Genomic DNA, 23,556 nt, shown 5'->3' on the forward strand with positions numbered 1-23,556 from the left:
CTGATGGGTTATTATAAAAAAGTCAACATTCACTTACACTTATTTGATTTATGCAGAAGTGTAAAAATTACTTCAATACATTTTATAAATGATTTGAATTGCTGAATAAGTGAAAGTTACGATTGGTAGACTAACAAAACATCCTTTTTCTGACCCTCGACTACAATTTGAAAGGGGAGACGTCCTTAAGAATTGACCGTCTGCGTCGTTATTTCAGCATTTGAAGGATAGTGAAAAGGATAAATAGCGATTGTCCGGTAGTGACCAATGATAGGTCTCCGTGCGTGTACCTTGCGCAGACCATTGGTCAATAAGGGTGTGGTCAGCAAAGGGTGAGAAGAATTACGTTTCGGTTGGATGGAAATGTATGAAATATCCCTTCGGACTTTCTTACAATACATTGTAACGTAATTTACATTAAGATAAAACCCGTTGTGGTAAGAAATAAAAATTATAAAACGTTGAATTTATTCAGAAATGACTGGGAATGAAATCATGTCCGTTTCTATTGTATAATCACTATCTTACAATCCATCATTTTTTGCGTAAAACGTGCTTTCGTCTACATAATTTTGCATCTTAACGATATCGATTTCAGAAAACAGCTGCGAAGCATTAAGGGTTTCATCCACCCTCTGCCACCACCGGGTGTCCTAATGACACTCAACAAGCACTGTGACAAAACCCTTCCCCACCCCTCACCCCCTAATAAAAGACCCTTTCACCATTAGCCATTGAACTACGGCGCGGTGTTTTTCAATTCATATTTTTAATTGCTGCTGGCTACGGGGATGTGATTTCCACGATTTTTACACGGTGTGTCTATATTTAGAACAACACTGTCGGAACAAAACTTTTTATACCTTTATTATAATTTCTCCCTGTTCTTCTCCTTCTTATACTATAATTTGAGTTTATATAAATTATATCGAGTTAACTTAAAGAGGAGTAATGAACAAATTAGTAATCAGCTTAGAAAGATTTTTTACGGCCTCTAATTTGTTGGTCATGTATCGACAAAAACTTATTAAGCTGAAAACCAAAAAATATTGAGTGAATGTTAGACCCAGACGTAGGCTAACCTGGTCTTGGTGTATCAGTGTAATAAGTCCTTTTCGTTTTGGTCTTACAGAATCCAGTCTTGATCTTAGTTTTCTGTAAGTCTCCCACTTTTTTCGTAGATTTTTATTGAAGGCAATATTTCGAACAGTTTTTCAAGTGATTCTTAGTAAATTAGAGATGAGGTTTGCACGATTAAACGATAAATTTTGAAATGTTCATCGAGTAATCCTAGAAAAACATTACAAGTTTTTTTTGAATTTGTCTATTTGATAATGAAACATTCTATGTATTTACAAAATTTGAAATGTGGAAATTTTGTCAACAACTTCACCTTCTCATGGGTGTATTTATTTTCTTCGCTCCTATACGGGACATACTATACAAAATATAGACTTTTATTAACATTATAAACCTAAATATGTATTTCATTGTTCAGGACGGTAGACCACAATAACAATAATAGGGCTTAAACCAATATTTTAATTAATATATCGATACTAATTCTTAATGAGCTTGAACTATTTTTGAAGCATATTTTTCCTTTTCATTTCGATTAAACAATTTCGACCATACAATTGAGAGCTATATTTGAAAAATTGAAACTTGCGAAAAAACTCGTAAGTTCGTAAAAATCTTGCATGCTCGGTCTTGGTCTTGCGTAATTCTTGCAATACCAGATCTTGGTCAAGCCTACCTAAAGCTGATCTAGGCGTTCGTCAATTTTTTTCATTAAGATCAAGACCAAAAGCGTAAGACTCAGACCCTTCTTGCTTATCACTACCAAATAAACTACTCGATTGATAGAATAGATAGACACTTTTTGAATTGAATATTGATATGATACAAACTATTGAGTAAACATTTCTATTATTATCGCACTTACTATAAAATTGTTCCCGAACAATTATAGATTTCTGCAGCTCTTGTACTTCCTCCCAAAATATTCTTCCACAGTTTTCTTTACATGGACGCACACTTTTTACCAGGTTATAATTCTGGTTTATTGAAATTTTTGCCTATCGTACATGTACAAGTTTATAGCAGACATTTCTAGTGTCCATATTTTTTCAATTGTGCTCAGCTCCGGATGATTTGTTCAATCTCATAGTCTATTTAAACTGATTTTTTCGATTCCAGTAATGCATATCTATAATTGAGCTTCCGAACCATTTTTAATATTATAAAAAGCAAGTTAAAATAGTAAAACTTAAAATTGAAATACAATTTGACCGTGATATAACTTAAAGTATAATCCACTTATAGTCCGATTCTTCAAACCGAGTACTTACTAGGCAAACGTAAATATATATTCACTTTCACTTGTTTAAGTCATTGCTGGTGAGAAAATACCTCTACAAAATTCTTGCTCCATTTTTTTCCATTCTCTATTCACACCAACTTGCATAATTTTTATCCTCATTACTAAAATATCTGATGTTAGCGCACGTTAGAAAACTTGAGAATCAACCAAATTGAAAGACTGTGAGTTTATTTTATATTTAATTACTTTTACAATCAGTGAATTGTGTACAAATTGCAAGCTTTACTTGTAATTTTTTTTGTGTTAGCAGATGCAGATGGAGTAGAAGGGGATCCACATCAAGACATTCTAACTTGCGGTATTTGTCAAAAACCGTTCGCCCTCTCAGACATCGTCCGGTTCATCCAGCACAAAGTTACATCCTGCAACAAAGAGAATTTCGGTCAATGTTTTACCAGCAACGAAAAAGAAAGAGATGGGGACGATGGAAATTTACCATTATCTAGTATTAATACCAGGAGACCAAGCATATCAGCACCAATATCCGGTGAGTTTGTATTATTTGTTTGTATTTGTAGCGTTGTGATAGTTTTTTGATATTAGCATCATTAGTTTCTTTCCTCTTATTTAATTATGGTATAAGGTACATTATGAATTACATCAAACTAATCAAGCATCAACATTTAATTTTATTAAAACATACAAAAGCTTGATTTTGAGCCCCTTATTTTCAATATTCCTCATTTTTTTAGGAATACTAGATTTTTAATAAATAAAAATAGATAAAATCGTCAGTTTTTTATATTTGGTGAAATAAGGAAAATTGAATTTGAGATCTGGTTTTGGCTTTGGTACAGGGATATTACCTCCGGAGGGTTGAGGTTTGGATGTTTTTTAGGACGGGGATTGTATCCGCATGCATGTGTTTGCTTGTTGTCTGTTACAAGTGAAATTGGAAATTCAATGAAAAAAATGTTTGGCTTGAACGAAGCATTGTTAAGCAAGGCAAAGTAGATAAAATGGTGGAAGTCGCAGGAAACCTTTAACAACAACTATTGGAAAGATTAGGCTGGAATTTGGATTTTCGTTGGTAGTTGTTGGTAAGCCGTTGTTAGCAGCCGGAAGGGGAATAGGAAAATTTTTTCTTAGGTTCATATCAATATTGACATAAATTTTGTCTGGGGCAGAACTAACTGCTTTATTGTCAGTCTCTGAGAATAGACTGTATGCAAGAGTGATTGGGTAGGATGCAGTGAACATTTGCTCTAAATGAAACGTCGGATTAATGAGGTAAAAAAATCCCACCCGTTCTGAGAATATGTTTCATCATCATAATTAAATTAGAAATTATCTTGAAAATCTCGAAGTGTTAATCAGTTATCCTCTGTTGCTTTTTATTATTTGGACACTTATCCAATGCTTTTAAAAAGCTAAGATATCGATACACAGGATAAAAATGTCCCTTGATTCCTGCCGTATATATTTTGAAGCTTCAATTCCATTCATTATTTGTTAGATATTCTTGTACCAAAATAAATAATTGAACAGAATATGAATTTTTTAAATCTTATACCAATGCTATATCTCGGATTAGTTCATAATTGAATTGAAAAATGAGTTGAATCGTTTTATTATCTATTTCTTCATCTCTATTCAGGTAAAAAGGCAACAGGAAATCGGATCCATACACCTCCACCTGCCTCTCCAAGACTTCCAGCACCTGGTGATCTATGCGTCGATGGAGCTGCTTCATCTACGCCGAAACGGAGAGCTCCCTCACCGTTGACTAGTTCAAGTCCTGAGGAAGATATAAAACCTCTTATTAAACAAGAAAAAATGGATAATACCACCTCTTCTGAAGATAATAGTTGTAAAAGGTCCAGGATAGAAGTAGCTGATGCTGAATCTAATACAACGCATAGTGGTAAGTAATTCATCGAATATTTCAATGCACTTGACTGTTTATTACCTCGCAAATTAGGCCTTTAGATCTCATGAGGAATAGTGTGAAATGCATCCATGATTGCAAACAATTCCAAAATGAACATACTATGTTACATTAAATAACGAAACTTTTGTTATAAGTATGAGTCTTTTTGTAATTTTTTCAAAAATTTCCATTATTTTTGCAACAAAATTCCCGAGGAAAACATTTGTAGCGATTCTATTATTACTATAAATATTAGGATTATTCTGTTATTTAGGAATATTATCTTGACTCAGGTCTTGGTTGTTAATTAACGATAGATTTTGTGATCTAATTTTAGGAAAATTATCTCTTTCTCTCTGGTTGTACGAACTTGGTTATAGCGTAATTTAAGGTTATAAGATAGCGTTATTTCGTATATACTATACTTTTTTTGAGACTCCAGTTCGTTTTAATTCATGCTAGGAAACTCTCAACTGAAATTCATTAACATCATCCATGGCTATGATACTGTTTAGATTAATTTTCCATCCGATACATGGAAAGACATCGATGTTCAGCTCCGATTTATCGAAACGAGTAGACCCTCCATTAGTCAACTATGTCATATTGCATATCGTTGTTATTAATTTTTATATCATCGATCTATATATTCTCACAGTTTATTCCAGCTTTCGCATTTTGAAATAAATTTGTTCATAATCGGAAATGTTCTTAAATTATTGTTCACTAGTTTCTGAAATAAGCACGAAACGAGTTTCTATTTACCCAAGCCTTATGTAATATGTTATTAAACACGTTCAGGGCAAAGGTTTCACGTAATTGAAGGTTCAAATTTTCAATTACCAGAACCGTTAGTCGTATTTAACACATCAGTTGTTTATCTATTTCCATATTTATAACCCACGCATGGGTATCGACATTTTTAACATAAATCCTTGATTGAATTGATGCGTTCGACCAATTTGTGATAATTTGAAAATGTTCTAAGACGCTAAATCCGCAATTTGTGAAAACCGTTACTTCGTAAGATTTACAGGTAATATGAAGTTCGGACATTTTTGCAATAATTTGAAAACTGAAATTTATAGGTATATTCATATTTGACTTGGATGAGGTGGACTTGAGCTAAAAATTCAATTAATAATTTCACTAAAACTCATTATGTACCTTTCACGTTAGTCGATTTTAATTGTAACAAACAATTTTAGATATTCCTGATTTATTTTACATTTTCTCTGGGTTTTGTTATCTGATAAATTCAAATCATTTCAAGTTCAAGTGAATTGATGCAGACAATACTGTATTGTCCTCTGTTTTTGATAATATTGTGGTGACCGATACCTGACCCAGGAAATTCCAAGTTATCTACTTTTTGTAATTCCAAGTCATCTTTCTTTTATAACCTTCTTAATGTCCTGATAGCATATGATTAACGCAATCCTCTCCGATATACCTAGTAAACGTTTTAGGAAAAACCAACACATTACACGAAACGTTTTGAATCGAAGAGAAATTCATTCTTCTCGGGACAGTGAAGGATCAGTCTTCGAAAGCCAGTCCTAGAGCTTTGCACGCATGACTTAGTTTGGTGGTACTCTTTGGGTATATTTTTATGTATATTGTTTTTTTCTGGTATTTATGTATAAATAGTAAGTTCAAGTTGTTCAATTTCTCAATATTTTCTCAAATTCTGGCGGATTGAGTCAGTTTTGTTTGTATTCTAATTGTTGTTTATTTTGAATTATTGCTTCTTTTTTGTTTTGTTTTATCTATAGTTTGGCTACTTCTTGTTTTATTGTTGTTTCAAGTACTTCTAGATACCTCGAACTCATTTACTTCAACTTTCTCTTTGTTCCTTTCTCGCTTTTTGTTATTTTCAATTGGCTTTACATTCATTTTCAGTTGATTTTGTCCTTTGTTATTGCTGTCTTCAAATTCTTATCTTTGCTTATCAATTGCTTAACAATATTTTCTTTGATTGCACTCATTCATCTCACTAGTTTCTCGTTATTTCAAGATAATATCGACTTGGGTTCATCTAGTTATTATGAGTTTCAGTAGTTTTTAGTAAATTTTTTCCCTTTTCTGCTGATCCATGGATTTCGGCTATTTTTTTTGTTAGTCTGGTTTATATTGCTTACTCGATTTAACCTGTTCTCCTCTCCGAATCGTCTCTACTTAGTTTTCTTTATATGATTCCTCCAAAAATTTCTGATATTTCAGTTCCCTTCTTTTGTCTTTGAATTCTAATTTAAGTTGATTTTTATATATTATGGCAGTTAAGTACACCATTCCTTTGTTTTTTTGCAAAATTCTGAGGTGTATCAGTTGGAATTGGAGATTTTTATGACATAAATTATACCAAATTTCCTACCTTCCTAAAAAATCTGAATATCAATCTCTTGAAAAATTTTTACAGTAATCAGCCATCTTTTGCTTTTAACCATAAATAATAGTTTACACTGGTCCTGAATCAATCATTCAAATGTATTTTAGATATTTTTTGTTCACTTCAATCGTTTTGTATCCATTCCTGTTGATATCATTCTGTTATATTTTCTAAATTCTAAGATGGTTTTGTTCATTTTATATGTTATCAATTGGTCCCAATTCTTGCAAGATTATTCTATTTTTCAGCTCTTGTAATTTATAAGGAATTATTTTTGATAATATTATATATTTTCACTAATTCCTATTGGGCTTATTTTGGTTTCTATCATTCTCATGGTCGATTCAATTAGTGAAGCTTAAACGCAATTTTTACCAGTTGAGTTATTTTGACTTACCTTATCGAGTTTTTGTTTGTAATTATTTTAAATTGACTATAACCTTTCAGTTATTTCACATATATATACACATAAATATATACTTTAGTATACCGACCTGGATATAACATCAGTTTTTTATTTCCTTCTCGTTTTCACATAGTTTATTAAACCTTTATTGATTAGATAGATTTTGGTCGTTTTCATCATCTTCACTCTTTTATTTTATACATTGTTCAATTATACTTGATCATTTATTTGTCAAATCTGTTGATTTCAGTGGCTTGGAATATTACAATTGATAACATTCAATTTTTTGTATCAATTAGTCTTTGATAGACGAGTTCATTTTTCAAGTATACGTAACACATTGTCCGGTATAATTGGTACTAATTTTGAACATTAACAAATAGTAATCTCAAAATAGGGATGAAGTGTACCCCTTGATAATTAATTATTCAAAATCAACCCTTCAGCTATCTTGTCCACGAGCCAAATAACAAAAAAAGAGGATCAGCTCGCGCGCGACCAAACGAGATGCACAGATTATAAAACATTAAGAACCGGTATTGCGTTTGGCTGAAATATAAAGCCGATACCTGTAAACGAAGACCCTTCCTGACCTATTAATCAGTTTAATGTGATGCATTATCATTTTTTTGTCGCCCGGAGGTAACTAACTACGCGACTATCGCGTGCTTTTATAAAGCAAGTTGTTTTTTTTTATCGGAAGTCTTAAGTAGTAGTGAGGAGAATTCGTTTTGTTGCTGAACAAAAAATAACTTCTTATTTCGACATCTGTCGATTGTTTTATGAACAATTGTGAATAATTCATCATGTCATTAGGTACTACGTTTTTTAGATTGGAAGATAAACTCTCTGTTTTTATATTTATCAAGTATAGGCAAATCTTCACTGGGTATAATCAGAAATATTTTATTGAAAGGAAAATAAAAAGGGTAAAGTAACTCTTCAATCGATATTCTTCAAAATGTTTTCTTTGATTAGCAATGCACCTATCTTATCAAAGAATCCTTCATTGGAAGCTTTTCTAAAAGACTTCTTTCGGAATATTCTTTATCTGGTCTGTTAATCCTTTCATTTTAGCATATGTTTCATTTTTGGAAAAATTCAATTATTAGCTTTCATAGCAGGATAAAAACATTGACGACTACAGTTCTATTTTGACTGACAGGCCAAGGTTTTTCATATCCATCTACCATCCACAGTAGATTGTTTCAACTCCCGATACAGTTTTGGTTATAAATTCCGAATCTGCATGATGTAATCTATAGAAATCAAAACGTTCAGTCAAAAGTAAAAAAGTTGGCACAACTAATGTATTAGAATGCTTAGCCGTAGCTCAAGAATTCAAATTCTTCATTAAACTCACGAATATTCAATCGCCTGTTTGAACAATATGGTACATATCCATTGGTGTTGAAAATATAAGGATTTTCCGACTGTTCTTTGATCTGAATTTACTAATTTTTATTTTTAGATCCCTAATACACATTTTATTTTGATACTATGCGTTGCTGGACCTGTAGGATTTCGGCAGAATTCCGTAAAGTAGGGACAATTCAGATATCAGAAAAGATTTTGAGAAAGTATTTTTCACTTACTCAGATCAAAGAGATGTTGAACACGTCCGATTTAATCTTATTTCACACATATGTATATGTATACAATTATGCATGAAATACTATTCAATTAAAAAAATATGTAAATATTGAAACATGATAATAAATCATTGGTTTTTCAAAAATTATAAGCCTTTTTAGTCTTTGTTTGAATCGTAAAAAAACCTTCCGAAGTGTAATAAGGCTATAGGGACCTTTTAATGAAAATATTCACGGAAAAATCTTGATACAAAATTTGTACTTACAGCTTCTACTTACATAAGAGTTGTGAGACAATTTCCGTCAATAATCACTTTATTAAACTTCTTTCTATATTTCTCAGAACTAATGTATTTGTTATGTTACCAAGAGGTACTGAACACACTATTTACACTACCACTACACCAACTCTCACAATTGAATTGTCTGATCACGTGAACAGTTTAACTTCAGTCTCTGAAGACGATAACTTGGTCAAAGAAACACGTAGACAGTGTAATTGTGACTGTGATAATGTAAACAGTATGTTCAGTAAGAATATGATCATGAGGCGTTTCTTGAGTCAGCTTTCGATATTGATCAGGGCTTATGATGTCTCATAAATTCGAAAATATTGATTAGTTTCTAAAACGATGAATGGTAAAGAAGAGCCTTTTCACCCCACACTTTGTTTCTGGTTGAGACTAAATTCATTCTTAGGACTGGGACTGTATAAAAATAATGCAGAAACCTTGATAATGTCCCTTGAATCCTGTTGAAAATTATGAGAAATTCTTCGGGTTACATTTTTCACTGTACTTTGGAATGTTAGATTATTATACAAATTTCTAATCTTTGAAATTGTGTACTGATGAAAATTGAAAAGCGACTACAGTACTTCCAAGAATGGAATATATTCAGTACAGTACAACAGCTCACTAAATTAAGATAATGCCCATACTCCACTAAATGAATAAGTTATTTGGTATAAACTTGATTGCAGAAATATACGCCAGATCTATTTAACTCTTCTTCAATTAGAAACGTACATATAGAACTGCTTTGACGATTTCGTCAGATGTATAGATTGAAATGCCATTACTGGCAAAATATTTGAGTATTGAGATTTCTTGAACACCGTATGTTATGTCCAACGTGAAGTCTAATGTTAAACCAATGTATTCATATTCTTCAACTTCAACGTTTAGAAATATGAGATGTTATATCGGAATCTCAATGTTTCAAATGTTCCTTTATGGCAATGTAATAAATTTGGGGATCATTTGTAATTAACTTTGAGACCTAGTTCTGAATCCATCCCTGTACGTACCACTTTTAAATCGACTATATTGGCAACTTCTTGAAAGATTCTAATATTTAGTAAGCTTCTATTTTTTAACTTCAAGTTAATATCAATACGATATTCCCTGCAAACACGATTTCTCGCTGTAGTAGCAGACCATGAAGTTGAAACTGGTTCAAACTTGTTACTGTTCATACCAAGATACATGTATGAGTGCATGAAACATATGACTTAGTTTTTAATCGACAATAAAATAAGTTTACTGGCTTCAATTGAAGCAAATATTAATAAAATCTACCAATTTGTTTATTTATCTAAAACTTATTTCTGTACTGAAATCAGTGAATTGAAAACATTAACCTGTTCCTTTATCTAGATACTCTGAAACCATATTCATTCAGAACTGTTTTAGAGCATATGTACCATGTGTCAAAAGCAACGTCTACTTAACCCTTGCAATTCACTACCCTCTGTAAGTTTTATCTAATAGAACCGCTGAAGCGTGATAAAAAATTTTAAAATTCTTTATTCATATGGGGGTTGATATTGACGGTCATCTCTTCAGAACATGTGTGACTCCACAGGGATCAAAAGACAAAAGATTATGTAATTCGTAAAATGGACAATACTTTTTTTAAAGACCATAGTTTCTTCTCAATTGTCTTCCGATTTAATGCGTTTGAGTCGTATATTCTAATTTCCTGGTATTGCTACTCACTATTTTGGAACCAATGGTAACTAATGCATTCTTGTAATAAACTAATTACGCAAATCAAAAGGGTGTTTCTAATTTATAAAATTTATATTTTATTCAATATTGTTCAATATTGTTCAATATTGTCTCGACTTTTCCATGATTCATCTATCAAAAAAAATAACTTTCTACAAATGATGATGAGGAATTAATATAAAACACAAAAATAAAAAGGATGAACAGTTGTTGATATTCATGGTCAATAATAGAGAACAAATAAGATTGTTACAGCTCTATTACACATCACAAGAAAAAGTAAGGGATAATTTTAGACGTTATTATGAAACGTATAGTTAAGAACCTATAAAAGAAATTTTAACTCCAGAGTAAAATAACTCGATACAGAAAGGTGGTTTGAGGCGTGGACAGGAGACATAAAAACTCAAAAACGCAACAACCAGAAAAAATAAACAAGTAATGAATTAATCGGTATGGGCATAAATTTCAGACAGAAGAATTGATACAGGAGGGAAACAGCATTGTATAACAAAAGTAGAGACGAAGTGAGAAATGTTCAAACCAAATAAAGTAACTGGTGGTATAAAAAAAATTGAGAAAATTCATAAAAATGGAAAAAGACTGAAATTGTAAAAAATTGCTGAATTATTAATTATCACAGTTATTTCAAATACTCACAGTTATTGATTGGATCCTTAGATTTTCTGGAAAGTATTTTCTTCTTCATATTATAGACATCATCCTGTAATTTTTGAGTCAACTTTATTGCGATAGAGAGGTTCATTTCTTCACTTTTTTGGAGGTCTATTGAATGCGGAAAACGTAATTTTATCTTTAGCCATTCCGTCCCCATTCTGCTTACACGTTTTTATTTGTCAGCGCGCCGTGTAAATTATTTATTTGCATTGAAACTAAAATTTTGCTATAATCAGAAACGCAACATATTAAGGAAAAAATCTTATGTGTTGCTGCGGTAATACATTTTTCTATGATAGTTTTTTTGTCGCAAGTGATAACGATGCAATTCTTATTATGCGATGTTTAGTAAGTAACACACTAAATCAATTTGATCATAAAACGATATTGAACTATATTTCACTAATACACTTCGAAAAATCAAATAAGAAATTGGTTTTTCCTAGAGTGTTACCGTCATGACGGATGAAGTATTGCTTGTTTCCTAACTTTTGTTTTCTTATTTGTTAATTCCAAATTTTTCTTCACTTATTACACTAATTCTAAAATCAACTCAAACAAAATATAGTAAATCATATTGCTCCAACTTCCAATCCCAGCGCGTTCACCAAAATTGCAAAAAACAAAAATTCCTCATCTGAGATCTTTTCGAAGGTATTTCTCATACGCCTTACGAATTAGTCAACTACAAATTTTACGTCACAGTTTGATCATTTCATCTGGATACCCTAATCTTTTTTCCAAAAAAAGTGTATATATCTATATATGTTTGCGAGGGTTAACGAGAGATAACATTAAAATGTAAAAGCTTTTTTAAACCATAAAATAATCTTTCCTTTGTCACCGCCAAAAGTTCTGTAATTGTTTCCACCAATTTATTTTATAAAGTTTGGAAACAGAAAGTAATCGAAGTGAGCCAGCTGAAGTGAATGGCGGATGAGGGAATAAATCGTTCCGCAGTTCGGCTAATTTATCAGAAAGAATATTGGACGAACGGTCAAGCGTGTGTCGTGATAAAACAGTACTATTATCCCAACAAATGCAATCATATTTTCGATAAACACATCTGAGACAATTAAAATAATATTAAACTGTTGCTGTTTTCTACTTATTTGAATAAAGATTCCAGTCAATGTGACCAGAACAGATTTTGATTCCTTTGATTGTTTTGATTGCATTATTATTCTTACACTGCCTATAATGGTTTAACTATTTACTGTGACAACCTTTCGCGAAAAATATTGCATTCCCGTTGAGTTAAAATATTTAATTCACTTCAATCGGTGATTACTGGGTAATAAGGGACGAATTTTATAAGCTATTTTTGAAATACTTCCAGTAAATCAAGGTCGTGAACCCTCAGTACCACCCTTGTTGATATATATATACTTTTAGAGCAAAGAATCAAATCAAATGGTTTGTAGCATTTTCAGTCTAATATTCATGTAACTTTACTGCGGTTTCTCTGAATGTTTTCTATGTAAAAAATGGAGTTCAATCAATACTGCAACTTATATTCTTTATATACGTATGTTAGGTTTATGTGAAATAACAAATATCTCTACTTTTCTCAATTAAATATCCTGTATCTCATTAAGTAACAGTCTTAGAGTAATATTTTGATATGTATATTCAGTAAAAATTACCTTCTACAGAGCTGTAAACTTAAAATATGTAGAATTAACAATTTTTACAAGTAAAATGTAACATCATAAAAAATTTCGAGAAAATAAATGATCAAAAAGTTACAAAGTAATCTTTGGCGTTATATTGCACTCATATTCATATCGAGCGATTTGATTTGAGTCTCTTTTCTGCCAAGTATGATTTCTTTGTTTTTGCTTTGTCTTTATCACGACTGGTTGTGAGTACTTACTCAACGATTTTAGAGTTGAATGTTTAAAATTGCTGATAGTGATTTATAAATATTAACCATTACATATTCAAATAGTAGTTTAATAGCTATACTATTTTGTTCCTCTCGTGACAAATGTTATTTAGATAAATGCAGCTTTGCAGCTGTAGTCAAAAATCAAGTCATTTGATTTCCTTGACATCTACATTCGGCTTTTTTATTTTGATCCAGCATCCTTTGAACTACTTCAATACTGTTTAATTTTCTATCACGTTGAACCCTTTCTTATCATGAGGTCATAATTGTTAGTGAAGCTCGTATGATAAACATCAGTGCTCGAACTAACTATCCATTAGATACATAACTTTATAGGAAGAATACAATAAACCTTTGGGTTATGAGTTATTCACAATACACTGATGATGTAGTTTTATGACTAATCGATCTCACCTTCATTCTCATTGTAATGAGAATATTTCCAAATAATAATCCAAAAGAAAATTTCCTATCATGATCGGTTTTTCGGTGTCCATAGTTTAGCCATTGTTTGCCTTGTTGGGTAGATTTGGATATTTTGTTGTTTAATTTTAAACTATTATTCCTTGCTGAATTTATAATCATAATTTTGCTTATTAATTTGCCTATACAGACATTAAGGTCTTCCAATAATAGTTATTTAACCATAAATATCATCTAAAAATATGTTCGATAAACTCTTCACAATATTCAATGAATCCGACATTCTTCTGAGCGATATTCTCAACATACATGTCAAGTTTTCATAGACGTCTCCGCTTTTTTTACTCTGTTTATTTCACAAATAAATAACCAAGAAAAGAAAAAGAAAAAAAACCATTCAATACAGGAGATCCATTTATTTAAACGTACTTTTTACGTCCTTCTCGTCCACAACAGAACGTCCGCAGTCTTTAGAATTTCAGATCACGGTCAACGCAGGAGGCTTACGAACATTTGCATATGTTTAAAATGTGGCCGCGAATGGAGCACAAAGGACATCACGAAGAACCGATTATTTATCACTATAAGGTCTTGCTTGCAACTCGCAAGGTGGGGGTGGTGAAACATCTTGCAGGCTTCTTAAAATCACCAAGGAACTATGTAATACAGGGACGCATCAACAAATAGACAAATTAACGTAGTGAAAGTGATTAACAATTTTTCAATATAATCAATTATATTATTGTTGATGACATTTCCATAATTTTTTGCCAAATCCTCAGTATCATATTTAGGATAAATACACTCTTATCCGAACTCAAATACTTCACATCTAAGTCCAGAAAAGGGAGGAGAAACTCGTAAAGATTTAACTTATATTTTGAATTCGAGAAAAGACTGTGTCTTATTCTTGTGAGATCCTAGCCCTATGAAAAATTGTTCAACTTATATAAATAAAAGGAAACTTGAGTCCAAATAGTCGTATCCAGCAGCACTGATATTATTGTAGTGCTAAATACAATAGTACTACAGAATTTTCAAAATAATGGATCTGGAGATTCACAATTCCAGCTTTATCATTTTGGGTCAAGAAATTATGTACGAGTTTGCTTATAATACCAAAAAGAATCGCTTGTGCTCTTGATTTTTAGAAACAATTTCATCATAAATTTTTAGAGAACCTTAATATATAAACAAATCAAGATTTGTTAATCGTTCATCTACTTTTGGAGGGTATGTGTTGTGAAATCAATACTTACTTATGTATCGCAATAACAAAATCTCAGGATATTGTGTTTTTCTACATTGTTGTTAGATGAGAAAATTCATCGTTTTCAAATGAACATTCAATGCTCATTTATGTCCTCCGTAGTCGCTTTGTTCCATATTCCTCCTTCAAGGTAATAAAATTACTAACAGGATTTGTACCATAGGTTTTGCTGTGATAAAAGAAATATATATATTGAGGTTTTAAAGCGACTCTAAAAAAGCGCGAATGATTTGGAATGTAATTTACTAAAAGTCTTTATATACCGTTACTCAATACAAGATATTTTCCCTTAGTCGATCCTTATCAAATTGTAATATCAATACACTCAAAATTTAGTTTTTTCTTAATTTTGGATACAGATATTTCATCAGCAACCTTTGAAAGTTACCAGGATGGTCCCGGAAAAGACAGTCTGATCTAGAGATGGCGGTAGTTGTTTGAAAAATACCACTGTATTAGTATACAATCTATACAGCATATGTTTAAAGACGCCACGTTGCTTAGCTGAACTAGATTCCACAAAACGGTACTGGATGATCGTCAACTGAAAGTGTGCGAGCTAGTAGATTTAGTAGGCATCTTAAAAAGTGCGGTACATCGCACATTAACTAAGAATTTAGACATGAGAAAGTTGTGCGCAAGTGGGTGCCGCCTTTGCTCACAATGGAAGAAAAACATCGTCGAGTTTTTGGCAATGTTTCACAGAAATAAAGCCGTTTCATAACCATAACCAATCGATACAATGGGTTGAAAGGGAGAACCGGCTCCAAGGAACGCAAAGATCGTTCCATCTGCAGGCAAGGACATACGTCAGTTTTTTGGGATGCGCGTGGGATAATTTTAATTGACTATCTTGAACAAGGAAAAACTATCAACGGCGAGTATTATACAAACTTATTGCAATATTGAAGCGGCGAAGAAATAAAGCAAAAACGGCCGCATTTGCCTAAGAACAAAGTGTTGTTTCATCAGCTGACACATCCGTTATTGCAATAGCCAAAATTAATGAATTGAAGTTTGAATTGCTACCTCATAAATTCTATTCACCAGATTTAGTCCCCTCAGATTACTTTTTTTCCCAGACGTAGAAAAATGACTCGATGGTTAAAGATTTTCTAACAATGAAGAGGTTATATCGGCAGTTATTGGCTATTTTGAGGAACTTGACCATCTTTATTATAAAAAGAGTATCGAACTTATTGAACATCGCTTGAAAAATAAATACATTTTTTTTTTCAAAATTTTTATATTCTGTTTGTTGGGCCAGATACTATTGGGACCATCCTCGTACACTTTATTTTGATCCAAAGTTATCAAACCTGCTTAAAATTCGCTACCATCATTAGACTGAATCCTTTAAATTATTCCACAATATTTTTATACAATATTTTGAACAATCAGGAAGATTTCCAACTATTGAGAATTCAAAGTTTTCCAATTTCCTACTATTTCCAAATATTCACTTGTTTTACATACGAAGTGTCTTCTCAAATAAATGCCTCAATAGGCCAGAAATAGTTATTACATTTCTTCTAAGGTGTTCTGGAAAATTTTTTACCTGGTACCAGAATTTACTCAATTAACCTAAAAAACAAATCTTGTCGTATACTAAAAATCAGCAAATTGAGAAAAATATTTAATCAATAATAAACATTATTGATAAAAGTGAAGTCACTAAAATAAAATATACGCAAATGCAATAAAAAATACATATGTTTGTGCTGGATATGAATGTTTCTTGGTTTTATTTCCATTTCAAGCTTATTTTCATTCTTTAATTCGATTTTCTAAGGAAGCGTGGTGTTTAAATTCATCTAGATTATGTTTTTGTTGTCTTGCGTTATTAGAACACAATTGATAATTCGTCAATAAAGGTTCTGCTCAAGATATTCGATTTAGATGAATTGATTGATTCAATAAACTCTCAAATGAATTTCAATACAATTTAAAATCACGTACCCACTATTCAAAAGGTTGTTAATTTTTGAATTGTACCCGTATCAGAAAGATTTATTTATCATCGGAGACCGAAGGCCGGCTGGGGTCCTTTTGAAATAGGGGCAACTTGGAGCTTATGAGTGGTCTCTCGAATATACTATACAGCTTTGGAGATGACAATAGGCAAGGAGCTTAAAAATTTGAATATCGCGGTCATTCTGGTTTTATCTCGACTAACATTAAGGAAGTTGATTCATTGAAAGTTATGACGGATGGCTCTCTTGGCACTTAAACTGTTGGTCACGGTTCTTTTCTCGGAAAAAGCTAGTGTACTATATTTCGTGTGAAAGAAAATAAATATATTTGTAACATCGTGATGTAAAAGTCTATCTTAAGTGATAGACAGCACAGTTTAAATAATTTGTACCAGAAAGTGTATCTTATCTACAAAAAAAGTATTACCAGTACCAGTATTTTCAATAAATATTATGGTTGGTAAAAATCACTTATCACATAATATATCTATAGTTGACCTTTCCGCATAATTATTTTTTCAACAAAGAGAGTTTTTATTTAGATGATGTTGGGGAAATCGACTGGGAAATTGATTATTATTTTGTACTAAGATGTGGTATTCAAATACTGCCAGCAAAATTCAATGAAAAATCATATGATTATGAATATTTCAAAGACGTGAAAGAGATATATTAAGGAAACTAGAAACTAATTTCAATTAATGCCTATTTCTATTTTGAAATATTAACAATAATAATAGGATTTTATTCTTTAATGAATAGAGTTTCGTAATAACGAATTTTCGATTTCAATTTTCATTTTTGAGGTCTAGCCCTGCTTGACAAAGGAGTAATTCCTAACCTTATTTTATGTTTTGAAAAATCAAAGTCTTGTACAAGTCCCAAAAGAAAATAATTTTTTGTAGAGTAAAGGGTACTTTTTATAGCAAATAAAAAGAAGTTTTTGAAAAAACTTGTTGAGAATCAACATCTAGGTCCTTATCGAATTCACAATTCTCTATAATTTTGACTGATTGATAATTCAATAAAAGTTATGTTAATTCCTCAGTTTAAATAATCTTCTATATCAATAGGTTCGTGAAATAGACAAATAGCTGATAGTATTTATTCTCTAGTGATTGATCAAACTGCGTGAGTTATTGTAGTTTTCAAAATATCACTATCGTTTGAAATGTCTTCTAGATAAACCATTCGTTCAACACTTTCCCACACAAAAACATAACAGATTCAATTATAAAAGAAATCAGTGACTACCATTTCACAAAATAAACAACATTATAAAAATCTTCCCATTTAGTGGGTGGAAAATCGCAGTTATGTCGATTGCCAAATCCCGACTAGGAAATATCTGCTTTTTCCGTTTCCTATAACGTCCGGTAGAAACAGAGCTCCACGTTTAACGGACGAATCATTCGTGAAATTATCCTTGGAGAACAATGGCCGCCGTTTTATTTCAGGAAAGAAAAGAAGCTGCAAGCGTACAGATCGTCATTATAATGTCACTTCCTTTTACCGTCTGAGGTCGTCTTGACCTCGTAGAAGTGTTCACTTATCCGTATATCCGACACCATTGTCACCGGGTCCTTCAAAACCTAACTTTAGTAAATGCTTACTGTTTGTATTATATATTATACGGTTCATAGGTTCCAGATAAGTACCGTTTTATTTTAATTACGATATAAATCCTCTCTTTATTCATTAGATAATTAAAAAAATATGTATATTCATATATAGGAAACGATAGGATGAAATCCTCTCACTGGAATTTGATTAGGAATGAAGCACCGTAGACTATTTATTTAGATCTAATTCTAACATCATGTTGAATAATTTTTTTGCAATATAAATAAACACAAGATAAGTGTAACCTGGAAGACAAACACTAGAAGTTTAAATAATGTGCAAATAAGTTTTATACGTCATCCAGATTTTCTGAAGTCTCTAAATATGAGTTTTGGAAGAGGACAGAAGTTTCCAGCTATTCACACTCTATATTCACGCACCTGAATAACCCATATGGTACGAGGCGAGAGAAGGCGAGAGGTGCCGAGCACACCGTCCACACTTTAGTACTTGTGTAGCCTCGAAGAGATCGGATCGAGCATTATAAGAGTGGATATATAAAATAGATTGTAGTTACGAACGTATCCGTTGTATTCACGGATTTTGTTATTCAATTGTAGTTCATATTTATGATACAATAATGACACTTTATCACTGTAGTGAAATATATCACTGCGAATGTGTTATCTTACAATATGGTCAAGTGATTTTCATACTGATATTGGAAATGTTCATGCATGGTGTTGATATAGAAAAAGGGTTAATTTTTGTTCAAAATATAGACCCAGAAATAGTTTTAGGAACGATTTGAGAATATAACTGGTTTAACCTCCATAATTGACCTAACATAAATAATGTAACCGCATCATCTACCGTTTAGACAGTATGAGTAGCTACCTATCTCGATATCGTACTGTTAGTGCTAATGAAGAAAACGTCGATCTCATGTCTATGTTCAGTTATTACCACATTGGGTCTTATAGACCGACAGCTATTTCTCAGACCTGATTATCTAAAGATACTTGGTGGGTTATTATTCATTTAATATAATGAAATATGTGTATAAATTTATCTTTGACCCTAGGAAATCATTAATAGAATCATTGGATTAATTGTTCAGCGGAGAAGGGTTGCAATTATGAAAAGTAATTACCAAAACTTAGAAGGCTCCGATAAGAATGTATTATAATCTACAGTATAAAGTAGCGGAATATCTTTGTGCCAGATTCGAAGTCGGTGATTTTAAAGTCCAAGCAAAATTAGTCGCAGGATGAACGGCTTAATCCAATCATGCTCCATAAGCAGAGATTCATCATAATTACTTCATACTTACACAAATACTAGCTGAAAAACCGACATAATAAGACAAGAACTCTTCCAGGACTTTTTTACATGGCAAGAGGGATGAAAAACAATTAATTTTGATTGCAAAATTACAAGAAAAGACTGAAGATAGTTTTATAAATGAACTGTTTTCAAAGAACTCAATTACACTCAATAGTAGACATAAAAATGTTTCATACTTTGGTTTCACACTTTGAAGTTGGTTTTGCACATATCTAGTATAACCTTCATTCTAAGGTTGGGTCAATTTATCTATGACAAGACAAACATAACTGTCTATAAAATAAACACTACTACAGTTTTAATCAAAATCTCCTAAACTACCACCAAGTAGCTATTATAGGTACCTTCAGGAAACATGACCCACGAGTCCTAGAAGAAATGATAATAGAACGACCAAAGAAGCTGACAATATTTGAGAGAAAATTGCACGTTATTTTTTTATACAACAAAAAGTGAAATGTTTTTATTTCCACAGAAAAATACGAACTTCAGACTGTGCATTTGGATTACTTGTATCTGTCATAACTGAATTTTTATTGAACGCATAGTTCTTAAGAAGTAACCAATTTATTATTTACTCAACCGAAATCTATAAATCAATATTCTACTGTAGTATTTTAGTTACAGAGGGTTAAAAAATCTTATTAAACTTTCTACTGAATTTGCCAACTCTTTCCATTTCTCAACTATGTCGGAAGAAAAGACAACGAACTCTCTATTTTCTCTAACGTTTTACTGAAAATGGAATTACATTATTGCTAGCCGTAAGTATCAATATTATTCAAATTGATTGACGCACACGTTGAAAAACGTTACAACAAACCGTGATAAGCGTTTTCAATTGAGCTTGTGGAAACCATAATATAGAGACAAATATGAAATGGTATCATGTTATATATTATTGAGACACGTGTAGGTTCAAGCCTTCTACTTGTAATTTGTAACTGAACTTATCACAATTATAACTTGTGTTATTGGTCAATTATTCAATATAGCGCTTATATAAACTAGCATTTTCTATAGCTGTGTGATTTCTTAGTTGTAATTCTATCTATTATAGAAAATACATGTATAACAACGATCAATTAGTAATTTTTCATTAATTTACCACATTCTTTGAGAATTGTTAACATTTGGCAATCACGAGTAGCTTCCTCCATCAAATTTTTCTATTCTAGTTCCATTTATAAAGAGTTCAGGTCTTTAGTTGATTTCACAACTTCTTTCCATCTCCTACCCATTCAAAAGTTCCATTGCATTCTGTCTCTTCTTTCCAATGGTCTAGCTGATGTCAGTTTGATCAAATGAACCCATTTGGACAATAAAAAATGATACTGGATATTTATATTAATACAGAAAATCCCATACAATTAACATACAATTGACATATTCGAAAAAACTTAGACCTAAACCAAAATATTGAAAATATATACATGAAATTTATTTGTACATTGCTATTAAGACCTGAATTTGTGACGCACCATTTGGAATTAGCTCAGTTATTGTTATTAATTCGAAGAATATTTTCTGCACCAAACTATTTGTATGTCTCATTAACTGTTTACAGAATTTTTAAACATTAGACGAATAGTTTCATGAGCATATATCATTTTTTTCATCTAATCATCACAATACGTCGATTCAGTCACAAATTTTTGATAATTATATCCGTAACAAGTGTTTAAAATGACCCTAGGCTTATTGATATTCCAGTCGTATAGAACATTGTCCCTTAACGACTTCAGATAGTTTTCAGTTTTCAAATTCCCCCTGATATTGAATTTTAAATGGGGAAATACAATACAAGATTATGAATTTTGCCGCAAACGCCAACAGCCATCGATACCCCGTAAATCAATCATAACCGAAAAATATACAGATTTCGTTTTTTAATAAATACAGCATACGATGACATCGATATCGCAGAATCTGATGTCTCTGTTTTAATAAAATCCTTCTTTTGTCAAGGGGTTGGATACGATGATATTTCTATTGAATTCCCAATTCAATATCATTTTTTGTTCGTAAAAGGTGAAGTTTCTCTTGTTTAATAAGAAAAGAAACGAGAGGATGAATTATTTGTGACCATCTTTATGTAATATAAAGATAAAAATATAGATTATAGAAGTTATTGCAATTTTAGCTGAATTTTCATTAGACAAATGTGTCACAAAGTACAAAAAGTAGAAATTCTCTAGATTAATATAACACAGAATTTGAAGCAACCATATTTCTCCATTTTTACCGGTCTCTGTCTAGTTTTCACCGGTTGTGTTTTTCATATCATCTGTACTTTGATATACCTAGACTTTACTCGATGTTTGTAGTCTCAATGGAAGTGTTTGTACTCTTCTTTCCTCTGAATTATTTATCTTCTCCACCTTTAATCTGTTTAGTCTCTCCACCTCTGAATTTCACTAATCTTTAAAGTAATAGTTGAGTATTCCACTTTGCACTATGTGTAGTCAATGTCATTGTTCTTATTCTATAATTAGCAACAATGTGAAATACAAATATATTTTTCAATTTTCCAAAACTTCCTAATTCAGCGCATATTTTCTCATATTTCTACTTTTTGGTATTATATTTTCTGTGTCCTGTATCGCTTATTTCCAGGTATACATCTTACGATGTCTATCAACATTTCATACAGTACATTTCAAATTGGGAGCGATGTGGTACGAAGACTAAATGACCTATCGTCTTTTTTGATACATTTTTCTATAGCGAATCCTTGAATACATCCTTCATAATCTGTATGTATAATTCTTGAAATGTTGCCACACTTATTATGCGGTCTTCGTATTATCTATATCTATCAGGGAGGCTCTGTAAGTACATGAATTGACCTTGAAATGAAAAATATCACCCTATTAAGAAGTACATAATCTATATGTTTCAAATTTGAAGACGCTACTTTGTTGAGTATTTACTTGGCAGCCAGTGATGCAGTCGTATATTGAAAGCGTCGTCCCAACCTATACTCTACTCTGAGTGATTCTGATTCTTCGTTTACAACAGTAAAATATTGGGTAGAAATAACTTAACTTGGAAATTTAAGAAGAAGCCTCGACTGACCATTCGGGAGAAAGTAGCATTTAAAAAAGTGAGTAAATATAGTATGTAGCTTATCACTAGAAGCTGAGTATGAGATTTGTGACAGTTAGCTCACAATCTAGAAGAACCAGTGTCATGAAGATGTTTCAGTTGTGTATTTAGTGCAGTTTCGACGCATCAGAATTGAATTTCTGCCATATTTCATTAATATGGATTAAATTGTTGAGATTAGACAACCAGATCCAATGAAAACCGTCATCTTCAAGCACAGTCTTGGTGTCTGTTTTTGCAACATGCAAATGATAATTTAGAGGTGTTTTTGTCGGATGGAAAACTTCTAGTCTATTAATGAACATCACGGTTGTGTGTTACTATCAATTATGGCATGTTTTCTAGAGCTTGCAAGCCAGATTTATCGTGTTGTCTTGTATCTTTTTAATTCTTAGTAAAATATTGATAACCACTATTATTGATTTGAATTTAGTATATCTCAATATTTGCTGTTTAATGTTTTGAGAAATAATCTAAACAAAAATTTAATACCAAAATTTACTTTATACTTGTCACATTCTAAATACAATTATAAAATTAATAGAAACAATAATAAATAAAATCTATATGAAATTTGAGGGATCTAAATAGATATGAAAAAAGTTATTATTCTGAAAACGCAATTTGAAACACAATGAGGTTTTTACTCAG

The 23,556-nt window shown here is 31.6% G+C and overlaps 1 protein-coding gene across 2 annotated transcripts in view; it reads left to right on the top strand.

Annotated features, from left to right (window-relative positions):
• The window catches only part of LOC130446692 (B-cell lymphoma/leukemia 11B), a 115,787-nt gene that overhangs the window by 86,612 nt on the left and 5,619 nt on the right, over positions 1 to 23,556 (top strand). The window contains exons 2-3 of one of the 2 annotated variants that reach the window (XM_056783078.1): positions 2,631 to 2,870; positions 3,981 to 4,247. In XM_056783078.1, the coding sequence (XP_056639056.1) occupies positions 2,631 to 2,870; positions 3,981 to 4,247 (507 nt within the window). The remainder of the gene's footprint in view (positions 1 to 2,630; positions 2,871 to 3,980; positions 4,248 to 23,556) is intronic. The other variant, XM_056783079.1, reaches the window with a different exon arrangement.

The sequence above is a fragment of the Diorhabda sublineata genome, chromosome 7 (assembly GCF_026230105.1).
Source record: "Diorhabda sublineata isolate icDioSubl1.1 chromosome 7, icDioSubl1.1, whole genome shotgun sequence".
In the NCBI taxonomy this organism is placed as follows: Eukaryota; Metazoa; Arthropoda; class Insecta; order Coleoptera; family Chrysomelidae; genus Diorhabda; species Diorhabda sublineata.